Raw genomic sequence first — 16,955 nt, forward strand, 5'->3', positions numbered from 1 at the left:
AAAATGAAGGTGATATGAATAAACACCAGTGAGAACCAGCATCTCATTCATATTTGTTTTCTTTCTGTCACTACTAAAGTGGGCATGAGGTTATTTAAGTTGTGAACTGAAGCACCAGTCACTGCTTGAGATGGCATGCAAGAATGGCATTCTCTAAATCAAAAGGAAAGAGATGGATCCACCTAAGGAATACCGTTTTCATATCAATGGTTAACAAATTGCAGGCTTTGAAAGCAAAGAGCAGAGAATGAAAATGCTTAGGTGAAATATAAGGATTTGTTGTACTGGATATGTTTATTTGTGTGCTGGTGGATGGTACCAAGAGTTTTCATATTCAGGTAGACATTATAGACAGATGAGATTATGTTGACATTAGATTACTTGACAGGATAGAGATTAGAAATCAATGATTTTTAAACTTTATTCTATTTCACTTTGCTCTACTTGTTACATCTAGAAATAATGCACACATTTACAATGTATGCCTTTCCCATTTTCTTATTTCTTATGTATGTGAACAGTTTCAAAACTTTGTGAAACCATTTTTTTCTCATCTTATCTGAGAAGGTGCCATAAAAGCCTAGGCTGTCAGTGTTTGTGATCTGTGAATCTAATTAGATGTGATCGGGTAGAATTGGTGTACAGAAGAGAGGTTTCAGAGTATGTCTGTACCAATTATCTCAAATCATAACATCTCCAGAGTTGGACATAAAAGGCCATTCTTTATGTCTAATAAATCTAATGTTTGATCAGTAAATACTGTCTTCATTTTCATTAGATTTTAAAAACCCAGTGAGTTAAGTAACCATTAAATTAATAGGTAGATAAATATATCAAGTTGTTATTGAGTCTATTGTGTGGTTTTGATGCTCAAATTCAGCAATTTCTCTGAAGAATATTTATTGTTCCAGAAGGTGTCCTGATCTTAAATTCACAGTGATAGAAAAGGCCATAAAAAGCACAGCTTTATGAACAAGGTAGGGTTGGCCCATACTGAGTATCATCTCCAATAGGTGACATGATTTCTCTTTTTTGTTTCTTGAATTTGCATTATGAGACTTTTTCACCAAGACACATACATGTATTTCTGTAAAACTCAAATGACAATATTTAGGGAAGACATAGGAGACTTTTAGCGCTTTGCTCCTCTTGTATCCCAAGTTTTGCCACTGTACCAAGTTAAACCAAATAGCCTAGATATTTAAATTTAATAATCTCAATCTATCGAAAAATTACCTAGTTAATTGCCTTCAATATTATGCAACTGACTCTTTTCCCTCATAGACATAAATCTCATGCAAGTTTTTGTATTGTCAAGGTCATTGTTTACTAGGCTGCTAAATGTCCATGACAGAAAACTTGATTTCAGAAGTTTCTTCTAGAATTTAATGCAATAATAATAATAATAATAATAATAGTTTCTCCTTAGGAAATAGAATGCTTTCACCTGCTCTCAACAGCAGGTCTATGAACCTTAATATATTCACTTTTGTGCCTTACTGCCAGGGAGTTCAGAGCCAAACTCTCCATTTTCTTTCTGTTTAATTTATCTTGGTGGAGACAGCTTTCCTTGGTGGATTTGATATTTTTTAATGGAAAAAGGAGATACACATTGAGAAACAAATACATAAATAATCTAATCATGAAAACACCAGAAAGCAAGCCTTTCATGTTTAGGAAATAATATATTTTTTTAGAGCATTTAACTTTTCGATCATTTGCTTCTATTTGTCTAACACAGCTCACAGGAGAGGTACCAGATGTTGTTTTCAATACATAGTTTCCCTGATGTCATAAGTATTGGAATAGCTACAGTGACACTTGCTATTAACTTTTTAACAAATAGAGATATTGTAAAAATGAATTAAGTGATTCTTTAAACTAAAAATTATATCAAAAATATACCTAGCCTTTCATATAAGATCTTGATAAAAACTTTATAATACCTGTGTAGCTATTAATTCTTCATACCACATGAGTATAACTATGTGTCTCTCTCTCTTTGTCACCAATTAACTTAATTGATGCTAATTAGCAAACACATTTTGTTTGAATTTTCCACTTGCTCTCTGTACTAACTCTTGCCCTCTTTCTTATAGTTGTCATTTACCATCCCCCAGGTTACATTCACATTCTCTGAGATCTTTATTTATAATATCTATTTTTAATTGCATCCTATAATATCCTCCTTATTAATTCTGATATCTAAGTTGATTCACAGTTCTTTTACCTTTTCCACTTCAGGAATCTGGATCTCTCTTTCACCTCAGTCTTTATTAGCATGAATATACCTTGATCTTAGTCATCACTCCAAGAGCCTGAAAAAGCAATATTAAAAATTTCAAAACTTTCTAAATGTTCTCACTCACGTATTCTCTGGTGACTTTACAGAGGAAAACTCTTGTTCTTATTTGCCCTGGATAAATAAACCTTGCATCTCTGCCCCCATATAATTCTGCCTTCTTCAGAACATTGCTCCATCAACCACCCCTACTCTTTTATATGTTCAGTTTTCCCTTTTCAATGAGAGGAACGTTTAATCCCTTTCTCCAAAAAAAAAAAAAAAAAAAAAGTTCTCAGATACCAAAAAAAAGTTACATCTCTTATTCTTCTTCTACAATCTGAGTTCATCTTTCTTTGTCAGGTTTCTCAAAAGAGCATTTTATACTCGCAGATTATACCTATTACCACCAGATCCTGCAGTACTCCCTCACATTTAGATTATTCAGACTGTGGTTCTCACCACTGTGTAGTCAGCTCTACAGATCTGCAGAGTCTACATCTGTGGATTCAATCAACTGTTTGAAAAATACATGGCAAAAAAATAAGGGGATTGTGCCTGTATTGAACATGTATAGACATTTTTTACTTGTCATCTTTCCTTAGACAATACAGTATAACAGCTATTTACATGTCATTTACATTGTATTAAGATTTATAAGTAAGCTAGACATAATTTAAAGTGTACGGGACAGCGTGCCTGGGTAATAGGCAAATACTATGCCATTTTATGTAATGGACTTGAGCATCCTCAGAGGTGCTAGAGCCAGTCCTACAGAGATACCAAAGGATGACTCTACTCAATTAGTTCTTATAAAGATCACATGACCACCTTTGCACAAAACTCAAAGATTGCATATTCAACTAAAGTATGCTCATTTTCTTGAAGCTTACTGTTTATCTTCCTCCTTATTTACTCTTACCTGCTTTTGGGCAGTTCCAACAGTTCTGTGTTCAGCCGCGTACTGTATATCACCCTAACCACAATTGCAAATGTCTGCCCTTGTGTACAGTATCCTATTCTCAAAGCACAATACCCAAAATATACAAATCTTTGGTATTTCCTTCCAAATGTCAGCCAGACACTAGGGCAATAATTATATTACACTGAACTCTTTATATTCTCCAGCACCTATCTTCTCCACTGATATTCCACCTCACTTATCAAGCCACCAGTAAATTCCTCTTGACTTGCCTACTGTTAATAGCACCATATTGTTATTTTTACCATTGCTCAAAAGTGTAGGATGAGATTTGACTACTTTTGTGTCTTGTATCCTACCACTTAATGAATTCTGCTTATTCCTCCTTTACTCTGTTTCCCAAATAAATATTACAGTTTCTGCTTTTATGTGCTATTATTTTAGTTCTAGTCTTTCACACCTCATATCTATACTCTTGCATAATCCTTCTAACTCAACTCCCTACTTTCCTCTTACAATCTTCACACACACTATGCCTAGGCAGAGGCAGAAATAGGGTTTGCAAAACCTGAAGATTATATGACTTGAGATCTTTTTGAAAAGAAAAGTAGTACACAATTATGAGCAAAAAAATAGGTAGATAAAATGAATGTGTATTTGCAGTTTAAAATTATAATACACAAAAAATTTTAGAAACCACTGAAATCTTGAAGATTAAAACACTTTTCTTCTAACATCTTGTTAGACAATTTTCAGACATACTTACATATAAATGCTTCCGGATTTTAAAGTGGCTTTCCCTTCCTATCTAGAATGCTTACAACATCCAGGAACTCCAGCACTCAAGAGGCTCATCCAGTCGAGGCATCCTGTGCCTCACTTTATTGACTTCATGATAAATCTACCTTTGCCCCTAGAGCAGTCTTCCTCAATTTTGCCTTTGATAAGTGTGAAACTCTGTCATCTTAGAACAAATTTCATATTTCTTTCTATAATGTTTTAGCATACGACCTTTTGAAACCGAGAGACCTAGCTTCAATTCCTTGCTTAGTTCAATTCCTGTACAAGCGTAGTGTTTCTGAGTCTCTTCTAAAGGATAGGGATACTGGGGTATTATATGTGATCATGTATGTATATGTATAGCATATAATATGGTGCCTTTCTACCTATTCTTCTAGTATGTTCAAATTATTTCCTTTCACACCGTAGTTCATCATTTGAGACTGCTGCTCCTTCTTTCAATGGGTTGTCTCTTGGTTCACTAATTTTTTATGACTCAGGGATTATGGGTACCCTTTGCTCATTTTTTACTAAATGCATTAAAATTGAAGAATAACTGGGTTGTAAAGAATATAGCCAATGTATTTTTCAAAGCTACTTATCACTGCATCTTTTGCTTTAAGCAAGATGTCGACCTGAGCCTCATGGGGTATGTTCTCTTCGCATACACACACGCCACCCAGCTTCCCACCACAAACATATACAAATCCTGAATAAAACATAACAATTTAAAAAATATTCAGTTAAGCTCAAAAGAAAGAAAAGGAAATTTCCAGGTACCTGAAATGAATAGGAAACTCTTAGCAAGAATTGTGAGCCCTTTGGATTGGTTAACAACTTAGAAAGATAGAAAAAGTAAATGTAGACCCAGACAGATTAGGGCCGGGGTATGAATGTCCACCCAGGTTCAGGATACACGCATTTTAGTTTGTAACTAGATAGGCACATAAACTGAGAAATGTTTGTAAAGCTGGGCTCAAGAAAGGCTCGTCCTCTATTTTCCTCTCTATGAAAGGGGAATTAAGAAATATCCTAATACAACTTTCAGGAATAAACATGACAGACATTATAAGCATTGAAATTAAAACCTTTTACTAAATGAGTTAAGTAGAATATAATATTCAGCCAAGGAGAAAGTAAAGTGGAACACAGAAGTATGCAAGTTACCCACGGGAAAAAAAGAGAAGTTAAATATGAAAAATAAATTAAGGTGGAGAAGAGAATGATAAAGACAGATTTAACAGGCATTCCAGAGGAGAAATTAGAATAAAGAGACAAATTGAAAAAGATAATGATGAAGAATTTTTCAGAATTGATTGGACCTTAATCACCATAACAGATAAGTAGATTAGTCCTAAACAGTATACATAAAAAAAAAAAAAAACTCATACCTATGGATATTATAATAAAACCACAGAAAAGCAAATAAATTCTTAAATGTACCAGAAGGAAACAACACATTATCTACAACTGAAAACAGCCTGAACAATTTCTTCAAAGTACTAAGAAAAAAAGTCTTCAAGAGAAACTACTTGTAATTCACAAATCAATGCGCAGCTCAGCTCTACTTTCAGAGTGAGGGGGAAAGAAATACTTAAGATAATTTCTGAGGCTACTACTCATACAACCTGACTGATTCCAGAGGAATGCTTCTATAATCCAAGAAGAAGGAAACTGAATCCAAAAGGAAATTAAAAAAAAAAAAAATTGGCAGCATTGGTGAGCGTCTGAAGAAAAACACCTGGATTTGATAGTCAGTGAACCTTGGTTCTTGTCTGTGCTTTTCCAGTTGCTGCTTGTGGATTTTCTATCTCCGAGCTGTGGTCTCACCCTGGAAAAGAAAAATGGATATAATAGCTCTTATCCTAAAGATGAAAACCAAAAGCACTCGAAATAACAAATGTAAAAACTCCTAGGACAGTACCTGGTACGCCTAGTATGGTACCTGTTGCATGTGAGAAACATGATAAAATGCAATTTAATCTGAAACTGAATTTCACAGTTCCTTTTCCTGGGAAACCCGCACTGTCTCAATCTGTTGAGCTACTTGAAGGACTAAATCAACTAGGTCTTTATCTGTTTAATCCTCACTGCTAGCTAACAGCAGCCTCAAATCTCTCTTTCTTCTATGTGCAAATTGTACTTTGTGGTACATCTTTTGTAGTTTTATCTTGTCTTATATTGCTGTTATCTCTATATATGGGCCTTAGCTCTTCAAGAAGAAATTATGTTCCTTGAGTACTATGCTTCTTAACTTGTTCATCTCTGTATCACCCACAATGTCTTATATAATACAAGTAGTTGCTCATGAAAGTTGCCCAATTCATGTTGAGTTCAATTGAATTAAAATTACTGAATGGAAGATTGAGTGACTGGATGGATATTTACTAATGTGCTTCTTTGTGGTAGAAATTAATTGAGAGATAAGATAATTGATACGAGTTTCATAGTATCTTGCAATTGGTATTTTAATTTTAAAAACTACTACTCACTGAAAATGTAGCATAATATATTTTAAATCTTTAGCGAGTTTTTTTCACAAAAGAAAATGGTTATATAATGTTTAATTTTAACTATTTTTAAACTATTAAAATGTTAAAAAATTTACACTTGATCTTAACCAAAAGGCCAAGAAAGGATACATTTAAAAAATTTAAATCTATTTAGCAATTAGTGGGAATAGCTAGTGATATTAATTATATGAATGGAATTGGTATACACTTTTAGTTTCACAAATAAATAATTAGGAAAACTACATCATAATGTACAGTAATTGTAAGTATATATGACACTCAACTTTCAGAATATATACAGTGTATATAGGATATACAAAATATATTTTATATATTTAAAATAAAGGATCGTATAGTTAAAATGAAAGCATGTTATTTCAGTTGATAATTTAGTTGATCCTGTGTCTTGATCAGAGGTGTCAGCTGATATTAACTAAACTGTGTTTCTAAGTCTTCAGCTAGAGGACTTATTAATTCCCCATGTTTTCGTAAAAGATCATTATTAATGGCCAATAATATTCTAAAAATAAGGCCAAGTCACAGATCATTAATTCATAAATGAAATATTTCTAATCAAAGCCTAGACAAATTTTAATTGGCTTATATTCCACTTCTGTTAAAACACACTTTCAAACCCCTTTTAGTCAAGAGAATTTTCTCAAACAACTACAAAGTTCAAGAATTTACATATAGTGGATCCACGGGCTCCAATGTCAGGGGTTTGCTGCTCTCCTTTTTCTTAATTATGCTTCTCTTGTGTATTGATTTACATCTTGGACAACTTCTTGCTACCTGTTTGGAAACGTTGCCACCAGCAGTTCTAGGCCTCCATTCTTAAAACCCACAACCCAAGAGCAATCCTCCAACTCCAGGTCTCAGTTCCCAGGAAAGAACTTTGCTTGGCCCTATTTGGATTATATGTCCACCTTCGTGGATCAGTCATTGGAAACAAAGTAGTTGAGTGCCCTGATTGCCCAGGATGAACTCAGGTGGCCAGGGTTAATTGAGGAAGAAACTTTCCTTATTACTTCCATTAAAACCATGTGGAATGAAATAAGGAGAGTTGAACTACTATTTTAGTTTGCATTCACCAGTTTATCTGAAATCTTGGATTATCTATGGTTTGGAATTCAGAACTTTTCAATTTTGGGACATCACATATCCCGGCCCGTGGGATAGTCAGAGCAGGCCCTGGAGGAGGGGGTGGGAATTTGGGGAACAAGAGACACGAGAAATGGAGACAAGACAGTGCTCTGATCAAGTCTCGTTTAATGGCGGTAATGCACTGCCTTATATACACTTGGAAGGGAAGGGGTTGGGCTAAGGCGGAAATGATCTCATTGCCGAGGGCGAGCCAGGTTAGTTTCGGTTTCTCCGGTCGGACGTCATGTTGCGCTTGCGCTACTAAGTAACAATTTTCCCTGGCACGGGAAAAGTGAGTGAAGAAGAAGCAGGGAGAGCGCCATCTTTAATGAGGTATTCGTACAGGGGAAAAAAGGCAAAGATAGCGAGAAGGTGTGGGGTGGAAATGAATATAGCTCAGGCGTTTAATCCTCAATTATTATTCGCTATGGCCGGGGCGTGCAGCTCCGGACAATCACAGAGTACATACCAGGTTTGTTGCATAACACCCATAATGGGGCCTAGAAAGACATCACATATACAAATATATCAGTATTTCTGCAGCAAAACATATGCATATTCACAGAAATTAGGAAAAAGTAAAACCTTAGGCATTCATTTATCAGTTTGTTTTTTTCTGCCAGCTGAGTTTAACCCAAGCTTTTGAAAAATATTTTAAGTTTATATAATATTAGAGCTTCAGAATTGCTCACAAAAGGTTGTCTTTACTAAATCCACTTTTAATAATGCACTTCCGTGTACATTATAAAGTTATAACCTATGTGCTAGGCATTGTACCAACTTGTCAAGTAAGCTATATGATGGCAGAGACCATACTGATATCTTCAGATCTCTAAACCTGGCACAGTTCCTGTTAGATTAAAAAGTGCTTATAAAATATGCTAGTGATTTTATGTGCATTTCACATGGACTTCTAAAAACTACTGCATAATGTGGAGATTATTTTCCTTATTTATAATTTTCTGACTGAACCTCAGTTTTGTCATTTATAAGAATAAAATTGGCCGGGCGCGGTGGCTCAAGCCTGTAATCCCAGCAGTTTGGGAGGCCGAAGACGGGCGGATCACGAGGTCAGGAGATCGAGACCATCCTGGCGAACACGGTGAAACCCCGTCTCTACTAAAAAATACAAAAAACTAGCCGGGCGAGGTGGCGGGCGCCTGTAGTCCCAGCTACTCGGGAGACTGAGGCAGGAGAATGGCGTGAACCCAGGAGGCGGAGCTTGCAGTGAGCTGACATCCGGCCACTGCACTCCAGCCTGGGTGACAGAGCGAGACTCCGTCTCAAAAAAAAAAAAAAAAAGAATAAAATTAATAATACCTAGCAGAATGACTGAGATGCAGATTAAATTGCAAAAATGGTCACATAGCAAGTAACTGGTGATAGAATAATAATCAGTTCAGTATGACTTAGTTGCAAACTATCTCTATTCCACTGATGTATAAGAATGAAACCACCTGCTTAATAGAAGGGATCTCTTAGAACATGAAACCTTATATGTGTATATAACCTGAACGATTATGCCTTTAGGTATAGATGTGCCACTTGGGGGAGATAATGTGTGCATACCATCCAAATTACAGAATTCTTAATAATGTGTTTTATAAAGTAACAAGATTAGGAGGAATAATCTTAATTCAGCACATTACCTAAACTCTCACTGCTGAATTGTTTAATTGTCTTCAAAGCACTCATTCTACTGACAACCTTGGGTAGATGTCACAGTTGCTCCCAGTCTGGCCTTAACTAATAACTTGATTAAGCTTCACTTAAACTGTGGAGTGTGAGAGCATCACCACATTAACCCATCACCAAAACCTAACATTCTTAAATTTCTTTGTACTTTTTTATAATTGCAAAAATCCTGTGGCATCCTAAATGTACAGCTGAAGTTCAGAGGACTCTAAAAGTTATTTCATGTAGAGTTTTAAGACCCACAAAAATGGAATAGTTTGTTGATGTGACGGTACATTTTACCAACATATATAAGAAAAGACACAGTTACATCGTGCCAACAGCAATTACATCTTAAGTCCCCAATTAAAATGTGACTTTTTAAACTCCAAAATCTCCATGTGACGGTTTAGCCATCTGTTTAATGACACAACTGCCATTGATTTGAGCATAGATAATTATTACAATAAGAACAGTGCTAGAGAAAGATCAACTCAGATCCCAGTTAGAATGTCAGTTAATTATGAAGAGATAATTAATGAGGGTAGGTACCATTATGTTATATACAGGGAAGTAATGTATGTAATATGTACATACAAATATGTAATAAATATTCCCAATCCAGGTATAGATCATGTAAAGTGTATAATTATATCCATTGTTAACTATTATTTTAAATATTCTAAGATAGATAGAGAGATAGATATCAAATAGTATATGTATTTACTGAGCTATCTTCAGCCAGAAGAGGTGTTATTTTCATAAGTTATCTATTGAATTAATTGCATTTGGTCTTTGCATCAAAATATTCCTATCCCCAGTTATTACATGGAAGCTTTGTGTTTTATGGCCACTTTTACAAATGTAAGAGGGAATTTTCAGTCTCATTCCTGGTGAAATGTATGACCATATCCCCTAACATGCTGCTAATTATGTTTTAGAAAGACAATACTGTGATGACATTAGAATAAGCCCTCAGCTGTCAAATGTAATGATGGAAAGGAGAGTTCAGCAGGAGGTGATTCTCAGAGCACATACTAAACACAGTTTTTAATTTCTCTGTAACATAATTCCTTTTATAAGGAGAAAAATTGATTAATTTCCTTCTCACTGTCTTGATATTAGTACTTTTGAGTTGTTAAGTGGATAGAAGCCAAATTATAGAGAAATTTTTTTAAACTTTCATCTTTAATATCTTTTAACCAAATGCTGCACACTTGAGCCTGTGTGTATTGGAGAGTATTGGCATTTATTATTGACTCATTAATATCAGAAGCAAAGAGATTTTTAGCATGATTACCTCACAGGAGGGAAAGAACTTCTCTGCCTGGCTCCTGTATTCTCATTTTGGGCATGAAATTAAGCTTTATTATGGTTCATGTATAGCATTATTGACACTTCTGGCTGTATAAACATTACAATCATATGAATTCAGATTCAATCAGTTAAGAATTTGTGACATAACTTAGATAAGTTACATTTTTGTCTTTGTGCTATTAATGAAGATTGTACATTTTGTAATTTATAGAATTTATAGGACAATATATTAAAGAACTTCAACCATTTAAGTGAAGGATGCTAGGGAGATCCTGATATATTCTTTGCTAAATGCCATGTGTGGTTAGCTGTGATTGAATTCCCTTACAGGAATGTGTAGTATTTAAGAATTATAGATTTATTTAAACTCACTGGGGACTTTGTTGTAAAATGTGAATAGTAGTTTACTAGGGATTATAACTCACAATTCATCATCAGACTTAGATTTGAATTCAGGTATTTCCACATACATCACTGCATACTTGTGAGCAAGTTGCATAATCTCTCAGAACTTCAATGTAGTTTATCTAAAATATGAGTAATATAAGTACTTTTCTCAAAGAGTGTTTAGGAGATTAAATTTGATAATAAATCTCAGCTTTTGGTATTAATAGCTGAATGTCCTAAGCCCTCAATAGGAGTTAGATATTATTAACATTTATCTAAAAATTAAATTAGGATGGTATTGGATTTCTATTTGGAGGTACACATTATTGAGATATAGTACCTTCTCTGCAAAAATATATTTCAAATATAATTTTTAGATTGTAATACAGATTTCATGATTTATTCTGCCTTTTTCTCCAAAGAGCTTGAGTTAAGGATGATTATAATGCATTCATGTAAATGGCTACCTTTGTTCTGCTTATTTTTTTAGTTGAAAACAATGGTTTGTATATAAGGATTTTTAAAATAATTTTTTGTTTTATTAATGACAAAGTATATAAAAGTACTAAATATAGAACAGAATTTAGGAAAGTGAGAGTTGAAAATTGGGAGCCATGAAACCTGAGTTCTGGATCTAGTTCAGTTTGTCCTTTTGCAATTACTTAATCTACCTACATTTCAGTTCTTCAAAGTTGAGAAGAAACTTGTACTGGATAACTTTTATGGCCATCGAGAGTTGTTAATTTATGATCCTACAATAAACTCAGTACAAATCTATTTTCAAAATTATACTATTTATCTGTGGGAAGTATTGAATCATGCATCTTTGATTCTACTTATTTTTTCCACTCAATAGGATAGTGTGTACATGGTTGCTTTATCTTGAAGTTGATTTTTAAATATTAGGTTATCACATGACCTTAAAATGTATCTAGCCAGGACATTACTCTAGTTTTTGAGAAAACTGATTTCACACATCTAGGGAAGATCTAATTCTCGCTATCATCTTTTCTGTAAAGGAAATTACATAAATTACTAGGCATAACAACTTTTACTGCTTTAGTAGAAGTTGAGTAGTAAGAGTTGTTTTTAAAAATTATTAAGAATTTGAAAGAAAATGCTATGAAATAATTTTAATTGAAGGGATAATTATGTTCTCCCTATTAAACAAACTTTTATGCATTTAAGTTACTTGTGTGCCTATTGATACAATATAATTTATTAAAATTCTATAGCTTTATATATTCCTCATTTTTAATGGTGTTAGCAAAAAAAAAAAAGAGAAAAATCGAGGTGATGAAGAACTGAAATATGTCTTCTGAATCCCATGTGGCTCTCAATAATTGGATTAAGAAAAGGAAGGTTGCTGACATTTTATTTAGATTGCCTTAATTTCATCCATGGAAACAAATGATCTAATAATATAGTTTATAAAGGTATAAACTCTCGCTCCTATTTGAATAGTGCTAACTACAATCAAATAATTTGTTTTATTTTTTGATAATGTAATGTTCTTATTCCCATTTTTCCTATAACACCTTTTCCTCAAAAATTAGCTCAATCAAGAAAGGCATCAGTGAGTATCTAATTCCCATGTAGTTGGATTACATTTTTGAGCCAGGGAGTGACCATTGTTTAATGAGACTGATTTTATAGCTTAATTTATTTGGCTTTGGACTACAATATTTTATTTATACTCAGTGAAGTAGAGAATGAAACGAAGAAGCAATGTGAGTTTTGAAATTATGCTTACATCTTTATGACAATTTATTTTAGGTTTGCCTCATTTGACCCTCTTTTCTATTACAAATGCACAGTCCTGGCTTTCTAATTTCCTTCTCAAAATGCTGACATTGCATTATTTTCCTGTCACAAATGGACCTCTTTTCTTCTTTTTTGTAAAAATAACATTCCAAATATCCTACTGCTTTATTGTCAAAGTTGTAAAACCATCATTTGAGATGTCCCATGGGGTTAGCAGAGAAGAATGTACTCTATACCTTTCCTACCTTTTGCCTCCAGAGGCTACTTTGGAGGGGAAGTAGTGAGGAAGTCTGCTAAGGCAGTTGCAGAAATTGCTTCCTAGTTCACCCAAGGTCAGAGCCTGGTCTCTGTCTACACTGTACAAATTTAACTATGGAGTGTCTGTTAAAATGGTGTGGTCTGAGTTTAGCTGTTCTAGAATGTTATTTTAGATGTAAGCCCTGTGTTCAATTTGCTGAGACACGCTGTACATACCAGAGTTGGTAAAATGAGTCATGTATAAAAAAGCCATGTTTCAATTCCTTTAGAAAAAAATTCAAAAGGTCTCAATTAGTTCAGGCTTCTAATAAATAGTATTCACACATATTTTAGTCTGAGGTTTGAAAACCCTAAGGTGGCATATACTATATATGCTATATTCCCGAAAGATATATTTATTTCATAATTTCACAATTTCACATTATTTTACTACCTCATTTGGTTTGGTTTTGTTATTTCTTATCTATCATTTGCTTATCTTAATTTAAAAAACTGTTCTATATCATTAAGTATTTCATCTTTCAGTTGGATGACTTTGCATGTAATTATGGAAAAAAGAATGAAAATCATAATATTTGTTATGGTTATCACAAATGATATTGAGAGCTGCAAACAATTTACAGTTAATTATGAAATTAGTTGAAGAATTAATTACTTTCTATATGGGCTACATAGAAGATGGGTTTCAACATATATCTATGAAATTATCAGCTCATTTTTTATAAGTAAAACAAAACATGTATGTACACATAGGCAAACATATCTAACATCTAAAGCACTAAACCTTTAATATATTAAAATCATTGTAGGGCTGACTTTTTAGTTTTTATTTATATTTAAAAGCATTTTAATCACATCAATTGGGTCACAATTTAGACTGTAAATATTCATAATATTTCATATTAAGATTGTTTGACATGGTCTGAGTGTCTATTAGGTTTTTTTAAACTCTGTTTCAGCCCTGTCACTTGTTTTTGTTTCGTTTTTTTGTGCATGTCATATGTTATAGTAGAATTAAAGACATTGTTTTATTTGCAAAATCCAGTTAGCAGTTTTGCCGCTGCCTGTTCAAACTCCAGCTTCATGGCCCAGGCTAGATACTTGTGACAGTGGATCTATGGGAATGAATGATGGATCTGTGTAGCAACGATAGCTTTAATCTCTAACTAGCTTTCATTTTTCATCTTTACAATTTCCATTTCCTCTTTCTATTGAAATAAGTTCAGTTGAAATAAATGGATACTCCTGCACGTGTTGATGATCCTGAGAGCTCTTCTGAGAATAGCATTGGCCTGTTAATGATACTGTTAATAATTTTTTTCATACTTTTCTCTTTTTTTGTTTTTTTTTAGTCTCGACCTATTCCTTCCCACCTTACTTCAGCAGTTGCAGAGAGTATCTTGGCTTCAGCTTGTGAGAGTGAGAGTAGAAATGCCGCCAAGAGGATGCGTCTGGAGAGACAGCAGGTACTGAGGCATCTTGAGGTCTGGTGAACACCAGCTATAGCAAATGCAGTTCATTTAATTTGATTAATGTTGAAGAGTAAAAGGCTCTTGAATGGATTTAAAGTACACAAATATCTAGTTTTTGTGTCTTTATGATATGAATTTAAAATTGAAAATGTGTGTTCCTGTGATGAATGAAGGTCAAAGAACAAAATGTTTCTGTGGCAAAAATGAATAGCAAAACTAATGAGTTATAATTCTATTTAGTATCCAATTTAATGATCAATTACTTATTAAGAGGTTCTAACTGATCATTTCCAACACCTTTGTAAATTTACCTCATGACTTATGAGAGTGACTTGATTGTGTTCATTTTGAATGAAAATGAACCAACCTCTCTTTAATTTCCTCTGGTCTACTACCGCATGCCAATACATGATGCCGAGAGTGGTGACAGTACCACACAACTTTGAAAGAGTAGAAAGTCAAAAAATGAGGATATACATAATGAAAATTCATGTCTTAGATTTACTCTCTCATTAATTAATCATTTATTCTATGCCAATTGCATGTCATATTTCAGTATCTTTTTTCTAAGGCATCTGTGTATTGGAGATGTTTGTACTTTTTGTATTTTGCTCACTGGTGTTTCCCTCAGTCTTTCCCTTGGGTTATCTCTATATTTCTGTTTCTCTTTCTTATCCCAGAAATGTCTTTCTCTTTTTTCTGTCTACCCCCTTTCTCAAGTATCCGTAGTAAAAATCTAAATTGTCACGTGATATACTAAATATTCTGCATAAAAGTTTGCCACATTTTCATTTGTAAATTATTTTTACAACAAATGAATCATATGTTTTATATCGCTAATTGAGGATGAGGTGAGTCAAGACTAAAATAAGTTAGTTCAATTTTGATTCTACAGTAAGCTAGTGGACTTCAAAGAAAAAAGCAAAAAAGTTTTTTCATTTCAGGCTTAGAATTCTTTAACGTGTTTCAGAATGATACCAGCTTTGATTTGATGTGTTTATTATTAAAATGTCATGTGCTAATAATTCTAAATGCCACAAAAGATGAAGCCTTCAGTTAAATGAAAAATACAGTATTAGTCTCAGATAAAAACCATGTAAAAAGTCAATTTAAAATGTGCTAATCATGCCACCAGTATTGATTCATATATATGTGGCCTCTGTTGAGTTTTATTATTGTTATATCTATAAAATGTATCTTATACAATGAGTTATAACACTATGTATAATACCATCTGGCATAGTGATTAGGGGAGCACATTCTGAAACTAAAGAGATCTGGTTTTGAATCTCATCTCTATCTTTTCTAATTGTGCAAACTTCAGCAAGCTATTCCAGTTCTGTGTGCTTTGGTTTCTCCATATGAAAGACAGCAATACTAACAGTACCCATCCTTTGAAGTCATTATGAGAACTTTAAATGACAGATTCATGTTATGTACTTAGCATTTTGCCTGGTGCATAGCAAGCATCAATAAATTCAGTATAGAAAAGACTTTGATGTCTAGCTGTTTTGTCGTTGGATTGATATCAGTTAACTAGAAAGAAGCATTAATGACACTACCTAAGGTATTGGAGTTTCAAAGTCAAAGTCCATTTGAGAACAGATGCTAGCTCTAGAAATTGGGATCGTAGAATTCTGGGATTGAAAGGGCTCTCCTGGTTGTTGTCTAGCTATATATCCCACCTAGTCTACATTCTAGAATATCCCTGTATAGTTTTAATCATATGTGGAGTTGTTATAAAAATTAAATGACTTATTCATGTTATATACTACCTATAATATCACTCTACAATATTCCCCAAAGTTGGTCATCAAGTGATATTTGATCCAGTCACTTAAATACTGTGGGCCTAATCTGTAAAATGGGAGATACAGATATCAATTCATAGAGCTATTGTGAGGATTTTATAAGTCAATTCATATAAAAGCATTATATATTTCATAAGTTTATATGTTGTTAAATATATATTTGTTATTTGCTTTAGTATCTCAAATCTCACACTTGTACTAAAGATCTGCTATTTACTAACACTCTTTCCTACTGTCAGAGATTTATCATTGTCTTTGAAGGTCTTTACATTGAGCTCAAATTTACTTCATAGACTTTCTATCCACTGAAGAAAAACTTCTAAAAATAATTAAAAATGGGACTTCTTACTCCTGCCTCAGGAGTAGGGCCTAGAATGAATGAGGACCAGTGGTCCTTGGCCCTGCTCCCCATACTGTCTCCTTTTTATATGTCCTCATATATTTATTGCAAGGCTCTGTTTCTGGGAATGGAAGATACCCAATAATATCTCCACATTAAAAAAAATACTGTTTTCTTTTTTTCCCCCTGTTTTTTTTTTCTTTTTCTTTTTCTTTTTTTTTTTTTTGTACTTTAAGTTCTGCGATGTATGTGCAGAACATGCAGGTTACATGGGTATACATGTGCCATGGTGG

At 33.7% G+C, this 16,955-nt stretch overlaps 1 protein-coding gene across 15 annotated transcripts in view; it reads left to right on the forward strand.

The window, feature by feature from the left end:
- Positions 1-16,955, forward strand: part of LOC105498504 (nucleolar protein 4) — a 395,811-nt gene that overhangs the window by 287,905 nt on the left and 90,951 nt on the right. For all 15 annotated transcript variants that reach the window (XM_011770675.2, XM_071085472.1, XM_071085473.1 and 12 more), the window contains one exon: positions 14,392-14,505. In XM_011770675.2, coding sequence (XP_011768977.1) covers positions 14,392-14,505 — 114 coding nt within the window. The remainder of the gene's footprint in view (positions 1-14,391; positions 14,506-16,955) is intronic.

Source organism: Macaca nemestrina, chromosome 19, assembly GCF_043159975.1.
Source record: "Macaca nemestrina isolate mMacNem1 chromosome 19, mMacNem.hap1, whole genome shotgun sequence".
NCBI lineage: Eukaryota > Metazoa > Chordata > Mammalia > Primates > Cercopithecidae > Macaca > Macaca nemestrina.